The sequence below is a fragment of the Dasypus novemcinctus genome, chromosome 2, assembly GCF_030445035.2.
Source record: "Dasypus novemcinctus isolate mDasNov1 chromosome 2, mDasNov1.1.hap2, whole genome shotgun sequence".
Classification (NCBI taxonomy): Eukaryota; Metazoa; Chordata; class Mammalia; order Cingulata; family Dasypodidae; genus Dasypus; species Dasypus novemcinctus.
In genome coordinates this window covers 193,706,005-193,719,745 of record NC_080674.1, presented here as the reverse complement: position 1 = coordinate 193,719,745, position 13,741 = coordinate 193,706,005, and the positions used below count along the sequence as shown (strand labels likewise).

The 13,741-nt window shown below is 37.5% G+C and overlaps 1 protein-coding gene across 1 annotated transcript in view; it reads left to right on the top strand.

The window, feature by feature from the left end:
• The window catches only part of BTNL3 (butyrophilin like 3), a 37,294-nt gene extending 24,044 nt beyond the window's left edge, over window positions 1–13,250 (top strand). The window contains exons 3-8 of the mRNA XM_023584136.2: window positions 6,662–6,937; window positions 10,266–10,379; window positions 11,089–11,109; window positions 11,632–11,658; window positions 11,980–12,006; window positions 12,643–13,250. Coding sequence (XP_023439904.2) covers window positions 6,662–6,937; window positions 10,266–10,379; window positions 11,089–11,109; window positions 11,632–11,658; window positions 11,980–12,006; window positions 12,643–13,250 — 1,073 coding nt within the window. The remainder of the gene's footprint in view (window positions 1–6,661; window positions 6,938–10,265; window positions 10,380–11,088; window positions 11,110–11,631; window positions 11,659–11,979; window positions 12,007–12,642) is intronic.
• Window positions 13,251–13,741: the final 491 nt, after the last annotated feature.

Here is a 13,741-nt window from a genome sequence, read left to right as displayed (position 1 = left end):
TCCTCTTGACATAAAGGTGCAATGGACACAACCAATCCAGTGTCCACATAGAAGAGGTGGCATTGGATTGGGAAAAGTGGACATAATGGACAAAGGGTATGGGGAAAGGCAGGAAGAGATGAGAGGTGGAGGCGTCTTCGGGACATGGAGCTGCCCTGGATGGTGCTTCAGAGGTAATCACCGGACATTGTAAATCCTCACAGGGCCTACATGATGGAATAGAGGAGAGTATGGGCCATGATGTGAACCAATGTATATGAGGTGCAGAGGTGCCCAAAGATGTACTTACCAAATCCAATGGATGTGTCATGATGATGGGAACGAGTGTTGTTGGGGGGGCGGAGAGGGGGGGTGGGGGGGTGGGGTTGAATGGGACCTCACATATATATTTTTAATGTAATATTATTACAAAGTCAATAAAAAATAAAAAAATTAATTAAAAAAAAAAAAAAAAGTGAAAGAGAGAGACATTACTACTGTCCCTACAGATATAAAAAGGATCATGAGAGGATAGTATCAACAACTGTATGCCAACAAATCAGTCAACCAGTATACTGTCATGAATGGAGAAATTCCTAGAAACACAGAAAAAACCTACACTGACTCAACAAGAAATATAAGATCTCAACAAAGCAATAATAAGTAAAAAGATTGAATAAGAAATCAAAAAATTCCCAAAAAAAGAAAACCCAGAACCAGATTGCTTGAGATGAATTCTACCAAACATTCCAAGAAGAATTAACCAAAATCACTGCACGAACTCTTCCAAATAATGAAGAGGGAGGAATGGTACCTAACACATTATATGAGGCCAAACATGATCCTAATACCACAGGAAGAGAAAGATATTACAAGAAAAGAAAATTACAGACTAATATTGTTTATGAATATAGATGCAAAAATCCTCAAGAAAATGCTAGCAAACTCAAGCCATATTAAAAGAATTATACACCCTTATCTAGGTGGGAGATATCCCTGATGTGCAAGAGTGAATCAACATAAGAAACTCAGTTAATGTAATACACCATATTATCAACACAAAGGGGAAAAATTACATGATCCTCTCAACTGACACATAAGAGGCATTTGACAAAACCCAACACTCCTTCTTTTCTTTTTTGAGAACAAAAATTTTTGCTATATATTACACCCCCTCCCCTTCCCATACTTCCCCCATTAACAACATCTTTCATTAGTGTGGTACATTTATTACAATTGATGAGCACGTATTAAGCATGGTCTATAGTTTACATTATTGTTTACACTTTGCACTGCACAATTATATAGGTTTTGACAAAACTGTATAATGGCTTTGTATTCCTCATTGCAATTTTATGCAGAAAAATTCCAGTGTCCCAATAATGCTTCATGTGACACCTATTCTTCCTTTTCCCTCCCCTCAGAACCTCTGGTGAGCATTGACTTTATATCAATGTTACAAATTCTTCCATTACTATAGTAATAATAAGTCAACTTTAGTCCATATTTGCATTCCCCTCTCATGCTTGTTCTTTCCTCAGTCATGAGGATTTTGGGATGGTGATGCCCACTCTGCTACTGGTAGAGAGAGAGCTTAGATCCTATGGGACAGATGGAGGGAATTGTTCTGCTTGCAGTTGTGGATACTCTGGTTTTTTTGGATGGATGTTGTTCATTATCATTCTTTTGTTATTTGCTGGGTGAGTCTGATAAATTGGACAATAGGTGTTGGCTGTAACTCTGCTGAGATTCAGGGTACCAGTATATGAACAGCCAGAAGATTTAAGTCTCTGGGACATATGTTTTATAGGTTCAGATAAATGGAGCAGAAGATCCATGTGTAGGAAAATTATAATGAGTTTAACTCTGATACCTTGGAGAGATGGGTTATTATATATTCTAAGGTAAGACCCACTGAGGGATGCCTATTTTCTGGAGTTGTCTGCCCTGCCTACAGTGTCTAAATGTCTCTAGTACTTACCAAATCCAATGGATGTGTCATGATGATGGGAACGAGTGTTGCTGGGGGGGGGAGAGGTGGGGTGGGGGGATGGGGTTGAATGGGACCTCACATATATATTTTTAATATAATATTATTACAAAGTCAATTAAAAAAAATAAATAAATGTCTCTAGAACCTCCAGGAGAACCTCGGCTTGAGGTACTGTTTACTGTGGCAGTCAGTGAGATCCTCCTGAGATTTTCATACATGTAACCTCTGGAATGACCTCCCAACTCACTTTATTCAGTTGATTAGCTTCTCCATCTAGTCTCAGGGTTTATTTAAGTGCTATTTTTTATGTGTGCTTAGTCTTTTCTTAGACAATTTTTTCTTCTTATTCTATTTCCTTGTAGTTGTCTAAGTCCCCTTGAAGGAAAATATTAGGACCAGGGAAAGCAAAAGAGATAAGAAAAGAAAAAGTGTAATAGTAGTACAGATAGTAAATGTTAGCAGAAGAACCATGTGAGATCTAGGAGAATGTGTATTATGCTCATGTAAGCTGTGTAGAGTTATAACAGTAAAAACGTGGAGTACCGACTTCAGCTCCTACACTCTGGTTTATTGGACTTACCCTACTCAGCTAACACGGAGTTGAAGAAGGTCAACCACCATACCAGGGAGCCAAGAGTGTCTACAACTGAAAGCAGGAGGATTGCATCCAGCATCCATGTGGAATCTAAGGCCTCTCTTGATATAGATGTGGAGTGGACACAACCATTCCAAGGTCCACAGATTGAGGAATAGAGTATGGATTAGAGTGGACTTACTGATATTCTATTCATGAACTATTGTGATTAGTAATCAAAGAAAATGTGGCATTGGTGTGGAGAAAGCGGCCATGGTGGCTGCTGGGGTTAGGGAGTGGGAGGAAGAGATGAGATGTGGGGGCATTTTTGGGGGTTGGAGTTGTCCTGGGTGGTGCTGCAGGGACAGTTACCAGACATTGTATGTCCTCCCATGGCCCACTGGGTGGAATGTGGGAGAGTGTGGGCTATGATGTGGACCATTGACCATGAGGTGCAGCGGTGCTCAGAGAAGTATTCACTAAATGCAATGAATGTCTCATGATGATGGAGAAGATTGTTGTTTTGGGGGGAGGAGTGGGGTGAGGGGGGTGGGGGGTATATGGGGACCTCATATTTCTTGAATGTAATATTAAAAAAATAAAGAAAAAAAAGAATGAAAAAAAAATAGAACACAGCAAAGTTTTAAAGCAGAAAAAAAAAGTGGAGTACCTACAATGAGATGGTAAACTGAATATGGAGAAGAATTAAATTCTGAATTAAATATGAATTAAAAGGCCAGTGTGGTCAAGAGATAGAGAAAGAGAACAGAAAGGACAATAACACAAAGAATGAATAAAAGAAAGAAAACAGAACAGAGATATTAGAAATAAAAAGTCAGAAAATTTGGGGGTTAAACTAAGAGAGGTGGAATGTAAAAGAAACAATAGAAGATGGAAGAAAGATGTAAAGGAAAGGGTTAGCGTTGGTAGCCAAAATCAGTACACACAGAAAAGAGGAAATCAATGATGAGGAAGTACAGCAAACAAGAAAAACTACCTGCAGCAGCGATTTTTAATAGAAAAAAAGGGGGAGGATCATTGGGGGATAAAGAGGAAGGAAAGACAAAACAAACAAACAAAGAAGACCAGACAAAGCCTCAAGCAAGGAATCCTCTTTGCAATTGAATAAACTGCTTAAGAGTCTATCCTTCCCCCTTTCTCCCTTCCTCACTTCGCTCTAGCTTTCCTTCTAGTAATATACATGTCCTTAGAGTTTCCCCTTCAACTAGTGTCATATCCATATAATAGCACTGCTAGTTACAAACACTTTGATGAACTTTCACCATTTCTATTCATTTCCCCCAACAAACTTTTTACTAATTCTGCACAGTTTATCCTCAGCTTTCCATTTTTTACCCCTAATCTATTTTCTAGTGACCTATATTGTAATTATTAATTCCATGAGATTACATAATATATTTAGTTCAAAAGTGTGGAAGGGGGAGGGGTGAGGTATATGGGAATCCCCCTATTTTTTTAATGTAACATTTGTGTAATCTAAAGTCTCTTTCAAAATAATTTTAAAAAACTATAATGAGAGACAGTTATAGGAAGATGGAGTCAGAGTTGGCAGGCAGGGCTCAACCATCTCACAAAAACAATAGAGAAAGGGTCAAAAACTGTCCAAGGGACCTGCTGAGGGGGTCAGCAGACCAGGACAGTGCTTCACAGCTGCCAGAAAGTCAAGAGACATTGTGAAGAGAAATCTGAAACAACAAATGTGAGTTACTAAACCCTGTGGTGGCTGGGAAGAGTATCCAGCCCCACCCTCAAGATGTTAAGCCTGGATAAAACCCATGACTCATTGCAGCTGACTTAGAAGGGAAGAGACATGCATTGGAGGCTGGAGAGTTGTTTCTCTTCAGTGATTCAGGCAAGCAGAGCCTCTTTGAATCACAGCTCTGGCCAGACCAGAAACATGGGCAAGGGGAGGTTGAAAGAAACAATTCTGTGGAAAGGTTCACAAATTAGTGTCATCTACTGGCCAGACAGAAAAATATAATGAGAAAAATTACCTTTAGGTTTCTCTTTAGTCCCAACTCCTGGGAGAAAGTCTGTGCCCCATTAGCAAGCCTCTGTCCTGATTTGATATCTTAAGCTTTGGAATTTTAAAGACTCAGAATAAGTTGAAACGAAAATCAAAGAAAAGCCATGAAACAAAACCATTAGGCAAGAGAGAAATTCATCATTAGAATAGCTTCACCAACATTCAGATGCCTAGACATCAGCAAAAATTACAAGGCATACTGGGAAACAGGCAGAGATGGCCCAATTAAAGGAAAAAACAAGTATCCTGATGAGATACAGATTTAAGAAAACTAACCAATGATAATCACGCAAATCTTCTAAATTCTTTGAATTTAGAAAAATATGACAAAAGAGATAAAAGATATTAAGAACACACTGGGTGAGGATTAAGAACAATTTGAAAGCCTACAAAAGTAACAGAGGTTATGAGAATGAAAAACATGATGGATGAGATTAAAAATACATTAGAGACACATAACAGCAGATTTGAATTGCTTGAAGACAGGATTAGTGATTTTGAGAACAGAACATCTTCACTGGAAACTACAGGAGAACTGAAAGAGAAGAGAATGGAAAAAATGGAGCAGGGTCTCAGGGAATTGAATGAAAACACTAATGCATGAATATGCACAATATTGATATCACAAAAAGAGAAGAAAATGGAAAAGGGACAAAAAGAATACTTGAGGAAATAATGACCAAAAATTCCCAACCCTTATAAAATACATAAATACCAATGTCCAAGGACAACACACCCAAAAATAATAAATCTGCCTAGTTCTACTCTGAAACATTACTATTCAGAAAGACAAATATCAGAGAGAGAGGTTTCTGAAAGGCACTGGAGAAAATAAAAGCATCACATACAAAGTAACCTCAAGAAAATTAAGTGCCAACCTCTCACTAGAAACCATAGAGGTGAGAAGAAGAAAATATAATGTATTTAAGGTACTGAAAGAGAAAAACTATGAGCAAAGTATTTTGCATGTGGCAAAACTGTCCATCAAAAATGAGGGGGACAATATACCACGATGGTTGCATAATCTACCACAGTGTATACATGTACCTTTTTTTACTGATTTATTGTGATGGACACTTTAGTCGCTTCCATCTTTTGCTATTGTGAATAATGCTGCTATGACCTACAATGCTCAAATATAGTTTAAGTCGTTGCTTTCAATACTTTGGGATATATACAAAAGCAGGATTGCTGGGTCATATGTTAATTCAATGTTAAACTTTCTAAGAAACCACCAAACTGATTTCAACAGTGGCTGCACCATTTTACAAAGCCCAAGGAATGTATGTGCCATAGCTTCACTGCATCTTTATCAAAACTTATTTTCTTTTTTTAAAATAAAAATCATCAGAGTAGATATGAAGTGGTATCTCATTCTGGTTTCAATTTACATTTCTCAGAGTCCAATGATATTGACCATAGTTTCATGTACCTACTGGACATTTGTATATTTTTTAAGAGGAACACATATTCAAGTCTTTCACCCATATTTTAAATTATGTTACATGTCTTTTATTATTGATTTTTACCAATTCTTGATATATTCTGGATATTAAACTCCTATCAGATATATGGTCAGCATTTTTTTCTCCCATTCTGTAGATTATCTTTTCACTTTCTTTATAGTGTCTTCTCATGTACAAAATGTCACCATGAGCAAGTGGTGAAGTTCACATGTTACCTATGATGTGTCCTGGAAATTCATCAGTTTCTCTTCTGTCCTAACTTGATCATGCTTCCATAGCTGCAATTTTCATGATGAAATATATATTGTTTGCATTTGTTGTCTATTAGTGAGTTCTTCATAGAAGGGGCTCTGTCTTATTCAAGTCATCATTTTTATTGCTTAAGAATGCCAGGCATATAGTAGTTGCTAAATAAATGTTGAATGAACAAAAACCATGGAAGTACTTATAGTAGTATTTTAAGTTATATGTACATAAGAGTGAGATGAATGACAAACGGATGAGAGAAAGAGAGAGATTCATATGCTTGATGAATCTGGTTCAGAACAGCTGTGGCCTGGGATATGCTCTCTGCTTTCATCCCTTCCCTGTTTTCTCCCCAGCACTAGGCTCTACTCCTCTTGTTTCTATCATGGGATATGCTTATGGAGAAATACAGTTATGCTGCCAGTCTTCAGGTTGGTTCCCCCAGCCAATGGTGAAGTGGAAAAGACCACAGGGACATGATTTGCCCTCAGACTCAAAGGTGAATGTAGACAAGCAAGGCCTGTTTGATGTGGAGACCTACCTTACCATTCAAGAAAATTCTGGGAGCATATCATGTTCCATCCAGATTGTTGAGCAGAGTCAAAGTGTTGAATCCAGGGTATGGATAGGAGGTGAGTGGGCAGAAGGAAGAGGTGCAAGGAGGGTCGGGTGTGGGAGGGGATGCTTGGGTAACAGGAGGGAGAATAGGAGCCATTATCTCAAGGTTATTGTTTAGTATTGCCCTGTTTAATGATTCATTTTCAAAGTCAAAGATCACTGATTTATGAAAAGTAAAATCATAAAGTTTTTATTAGATGGAAACAGAATTTCTTACAATCCCAAGGTATAGAATTTCTTTCACCACGAAGTTATGCACATCATGTACCTCTTTAAACTCAGCACATACAAAACTTAAGACAGCTCACTGTAGGGCCAAGAAAAACATTATCATTTGCCCATTTTTAGAAGACGTACTGAGTTATTATTTGTGAAACAGAATAGAATAAGCATAAAGATAAATTGGGATGAATTTTTTAAAAATAAAACACAAATTTGTCTGTAATCATGATCAATGTAAAGAGACTTAAAATGCCAATTAAAAGATAAAGGATGTCGGACTGGATTAAAATATTCCAACTGTGGCAGTTAAAAAAAAAAGTAAAACATATGAGCTAGTCAATGAAAATGAAACATGGAAAAAAACCATACCAAACAAATATTAAGCAAAGAAGTTCCATATAGATATATTAGTGCCAAGAAAGGAGATAAAAAGAGGCCTAAGGAAAAAAAAGCATTATTAGAGGTAGAGTAACTTCATGAATATAAAAATTTAATTCACCAGGAAAACGTAGAAATTTTAAACATATATTCATCTATAATATATCTTTAACATACATAAAGAAAATATCAATAAAAATATAAGGTGAAATTGATACACTATCGGTTTCCTCACCAAATAAATAAGTAGACAGAATTAGTAAATATATAGACTATTTGAACTCCAAATTAAAAAACCTCATCTATTAGATATTCCTAGAAGACTGTACCCCAAATTTGGAAAATAAATATTATTTTGAAGAACATATTGAACATTTACAAAATTTTACCAGGTACGAACACATAAAAACAATTTGAGAAAATTCCAAGGAATTGGCATCCTACAATGATTTCTAACCACAATATAATTAAGTTAAATGACATAACAAAAGATAATTTAAAATTCTTATGTTTGTAAACTTTAAAAACACATTTCTAAAATAGTGGCGAGATCATTGAAAAAAATCATAATGATAAGTAGACAATAGAACTGAATGGTAATGAAATCACAATATATCATAATGTGTTAAATGGAGCTAAAATAGTTTTCTGAGGTGAAATTATATTTCAAATGTTCATATTAGAAATGAAAAAGCCAATAAAGTTTCTGTTAGGAATCCATATATACTTCAGAATAAACTGAAAGAGAATAGAAGGATGGATATCATAAATGAAGGAGTACAGAAATAAAAAGACTAATAGTGCAGATTAACAAAGATGTTTCAAAGTACTATTAAAATAAACAAGCTTCTAGCAACATTAATCAGGAATAAAAGAGAGGCACAATTAATCAGTGTATGAAATAAGAAGAGGGCCAGAGCTAATGATGCAGCGTAGATTTAAAAGGTAAACTGGTTATGAATAACTTTATGCTATTATATTTTAGAATGATGAAATGAAAGAGTACCTAGCAATATATAAAATGCAAAATCTTAATCCAGGGAAAATGGACCACCTAACTAATTGTATAACCACTAAAGGAATTGAATTAGTATTTAAAAGTGTTCTTTCAAAGAAGACACTCAGGCCTTATTACTTTCCAAACTAAATCTACGAAGCATTCGCAAAAACTGAAAATTCCAGTCTTTCAGAAAACCTTCCAGAAAATAGAACGATAGGAAATATTAAACTCATTTTCTTAAGTTAACATAATTTTGATACCAATACAGACAAGGGCAATTTGTAAAAGGAAACATACTGGCCAATGTAACTTAGTAACATAGATGTAAAATTCCTATTAGTTCAAACCAAAGGAATGTAAATGCCATAAAACATCATGACTAAATTGAACTTATCCTGGAAAATATTGTTATTCAACAATGGAATATATATTAATGTACTTATTACCTTATAGAATGAAAGGAGAAAAACTTTATAATTCTCTTAATGGATGTAGATAAAACATAAATTACAAAATCCATTCGTGATTTAAAACTTATATGAATCCAGAAATAGAAGAGAATGTCTTATGAATCTAGAAATAAAAGAGAATCTCCTTATCTCATAAAAAGATATTTAAAATAACTAGTACAAATGTCATACATAATGGTAGGATGTTAAAATGGTAAACTGTTAGAAACCTGAAGTATTTATCATAAGTAATAATATGTCATTTAAAGTCAGGAACTTAAGGATGATTGAACGAGTATTTCTATTGCACATTATAATGGAGTATTAAAATTTGCAATCATGGAAAAAAATTTAAAGAGTTATAACTTTAGAAAAGAACAAGTAGAATGGCCATTGTTCACTGAAAACAAAAAAGAATCCACAGACAAATTATTTCAATTAATAAAAACATTGTTCATTTTCATGGCAGTGAAATAAAAAAATAAAATAAATTGCATTTCTATACACAACCTAAGACAGAAAAACTAACATACCTTATGTAGTAACAATAAAAATTTTGCTAACTAGGAATAAAATACTTGCAAACTCTTGTGAAAGGACATTATGAAACTTCATAAAAAGACATTAAGGAAAACTGAAATAAGAGGAGAGATATGATATTTTCCAGATAAGAATATGCAATATTTGAAAGATTTCCAGAATTGTCTATGGATTGAATACAATTCCACTCAAATCTGAACAGCATTTCCTTAGAACTTGACAAATTAATTTCAACATTTATGTGACAAAGTTAATGGCCAAGAATTGCCAAAGCAAAAAAAAATAGTAAGAGATAACAAGAAATGGCTAAAAAGCTAGTATATATCAAAACATATCCCAGAGCTGTGATAAATAATCCAGTCAAATTATTAACACACAGAGAGATAAGTGGCACCAATGGCACAGAACAGAGAACCTAGAAACAAATTCAAACCTGAACAGAAATTGATATAGACAGAGGTGCCACTCTGTGTAAAATGTGTAAAGAAATGTCCATTCAGTAGGTGATGGAACAGTTGTTATCCATTTAGGAGAAAATAAATTAAAAACTTTATCGTAAATTGCATACAAAAATAAAATCCAGACAGATCAAGATCTATGCAGAAGAATTAAGCAAAGTTTTAGAACTTCAGAAGAAAATAAAGAAAAATATAATATTCATCTTGGGGTCCAAGAGGATTACTTCAGTGAGAGGCAAACTGCCTTCACAGTTCAGTCAATTTAACTAAGGGGTTCTGTGGACTTGTTTTTCAGAGACATTTTTCCAGCCTTCACCTTGGCGCATGGCTTCCATTTTACTGGGATTCTTCTTCTTTGGCCTATGTGTTTGTATCATTGGGCAGTTTATTTTTCTCTTCAAATGCCAGAGTAAGTGAAATAGAAAAGTCTGAACCTGTGGCTTATACATGGTTCCAGCAGGACCATGTCAGTGATGCTCCCATGTACTTGGGACCAGGGGTCCATCACCTGGACCACAGAGTCCAAATCCACTTTCTGAAATGCATTCCTCAAAAAATGCCAGCCCCTGCCAGACCCTTGCTAATTCACATAGGACTAGAATTAAGGTAAAAAGTGATTTTCAGTGTGTTTAAAACTTATATAAATTTCTTAGAGCAACACAAAAACCCCAATAAAAGTTTCAATGCAGTTGGAAAGGTTTTTATGAAAGAAGAAATAAAAGTGACTAACAGTGAGATTTTTTAAGAATTAGCCTCACCAAGAATTTTCAGCCTCAATGGCTAAATTTGTCCTCCTTGGGGCAATACCTCTCCATTAGGACTACATGCCATAATCCCATCTCACCCTCCCAGCTGCCATCTTCCCAAATAACCTCCATCCCCACAGACTCCCAGATATTAGACACTCTCTTCAGCAAGCTTATTCTTATCTCTTGTTTTTACTCCATATAGAGATGCTATATATTGGGGCAAGGGAGGGAAAAGAGTGGGGATTAGTTCTAGGAGATCCTTTTGTCATTCAGACTCCACAGTCTGTCCCACCTGAGCAAAGAGCCATGGTTGTGTTTGCACCTTACCCAATCTTATGCTAACCACTAAATATTCCCTTTCTCTTTCAGGGAAACTCCAGGAAGAATTGAGTAAGTGTCTTATGTTCAAAGCCTTTCATGTAACACTTCTCCTGGGTCTCTCTTTAGGCCACAGTTTCAGTCATATGAATGCTTTCTGGTTCCAGAGTGAACAGAAAGCATGTGCAAGCCAAAGACAGGAGCTGTTTCACTCTCCCTACCCATTAACTAATGAATTGAGCCTCAGCAATAAGTCTGGTTAAGGTTAGTACTGATGTCTGGAAATCTCTACAATTTTCTGCAAAATTAGGATTTTGGTGCATTTGGTTTGAGAAAAACTAAAGATTCCACGAACTGTCTGATAGATGTAGACCCCAAATGGTGAAGAACTTAATCCACCTCAACTTCAGCACTATGAGGTTTTGAGCTTTTATCTAGACATTGTATCAGCTACTCAGTATTTTGCTTTTTATTTTATGAAAATTCCAGGAAAACCTGCATAAAAAGTGTTATCACATGCAAAGTTTTCCCGCCACACACTCCTCTGTGTTCCATTCCATGATTCCAGTTTCCTCTGTGTTTTCTTGGTTTCAGACTGGAGAAGGAAGCAGGAACAAACTGGTGAGAGAAGCTGTCCTTTCTGCCCTGTATATCTCTTCCTTCCATGTCCTTAGTTTATGGATTGTTATAAACTGAAGCCCATGGGTCCCCGGAGAAGCAAAGTTGTGATAGACTGTAGGGTTCAGGAGACAGTGAAACTGTCTGCAAATGTTGGGGGAAGGGTGTATTTTGTAAAGGAGACTCATGCCTTCATCAGATCTCAGGCAGGTCCATGACACAAATGGACAAATGTCTCAAAGCAGCAACCACCCTTGGTCTTTCTTCTCTCCCTGCCTCCTCCTCTCAGTATGAACACTGACCAGCTCCCCTGCTCATTTTCAGAATGGAGAGATGCCCAGAAACACAAAGGTACTAACATCTGAGAAATTGGCTGTGGGATAGTTCCTCAGGTGGATGTGGGAAAGGAGGTAACCACAACAGATATGGGGTTGCTGAGTGACACTGACACCCACCTTGAAGGTGGCAAATCTGCACTCCTCCAATGCACTGCAAGTTGCAGCTTTCTTAGATATACTTTATGTTTCAGGCATAGGAGGGGAGAAGGCAGAGGCTGGAGGGAGCCAAGTTCAGGATCTCAGGCAAAGCTCCAGGGAGTAACCATGGAGTCTGGGCTGTGGGGGAAGTAAGTGAAGTTGGGAAGGAGCTAATGGGTGGGAGAAAGATGACTAGTGGGTCTCAGCAAAGTCAACCTTCATGGAAGGCTGCTTTGGAATGCTCTACAGCAATGTATGATCTCATAGTTGAGGTTGTTGATGAGAACCGAGAGCTGCAGAGATGATGAACAAAAAGCCAGAGAGGTGGTGCCTGATGGAGACTTTAGAAAACAAATAACCACCTCACTGGTCTATGCCAGGTTCTGGCTCTCAACCTCACCTGATCCCATCCTGAACCAGTCAGTGGGAGAATAGCATAACACCTGGGTTCAGCCAAGGTCCACTACCTTCTTCCTTACTTATGCTCTCTCCTTCCCCCATTGTGCCACAGTGGAGTTGACTCTGGATCCAGACTCAGCTCATCCCCAGCTCTGCATTTCTAATCTAAGAGAAGTAACCTATGTGGATGTCCCTCAAGAGGTGCCCGACTCTGAGAAGAGATTCATAAGGATGTGTGTGGTGGCTTCTCAAGGTTTTTCTGCAGGGAAACATTACTGGGAAGTGTATGTGGGTAAAAAGGAAGGGTGGTGTTTAGGAGTGTGCCTGGATGAAGTGGACAGGAAGATGCAGTTTGTGACTTTATCTCCCAATAATGGATACTGGATCCTCGGACACAGCGCACAAGATCAGTATTTCTCATACAATCCCCATGGATTCTACCTCTCCCCAAGGACACCTCCTACACAAGTGGGAATCTTCCTGGACTACGAAGGTGGAACCATTTCCTTCTTCAATATAAATGATCAGTCACTCATTTATACCCTGACACATCCGTTTAAAGGTTTATTGAGGCCCTACATACAATATTGGCCATGCTCTAGGGAAAATCTAGGGAAAATTGTCATCTGTCCAATGTCCCTGGGATCGAGGCTAAAGCCTCCTCCTGAAGTGTCCCCACATTCCCAAGCACTGACAATAAAAAGCCCTTCTGTCGAGTAACTACACCCTTCCTCTACAATAGTAATGCCCGGGGAACAAACATGGCTCAAGTAGTTGAGTGCCCACCTCCCACATAGGAGATCCTGGGTTCAGTTCCCAGTGCCTCTTAAAATGAGCAAACAATGAGCAAACAGATGAGGGAGCCAACACAGGGACACCAATGTTGCTCAGTGGTTCAGCCCCGGTCTCCCACATACAAGGTCCTGTGTTCAAACCCCTATCCCAGTATCTAAAAAAAAAAAAAATAAGTGACACCCAAGGAGAACATTTAGGCTACCAAGGCTTCTCTCCTGGTTCCAGAGCCCCACAGCAACCAACAGGGATGGCTTCCAGTTTAGGGGAGATTCATACTACCTGAGGTTGGGAGGAGGATTTCGTTTTCACCAACAGTGTGCAGTTAAGTAGTCTCTGATGAGTAACAACCTCTCAGATTATCACCTGTAAATACAGGTGACTGTCCCCCTCAGGGGATATAGTGAAGACTAAGGAGA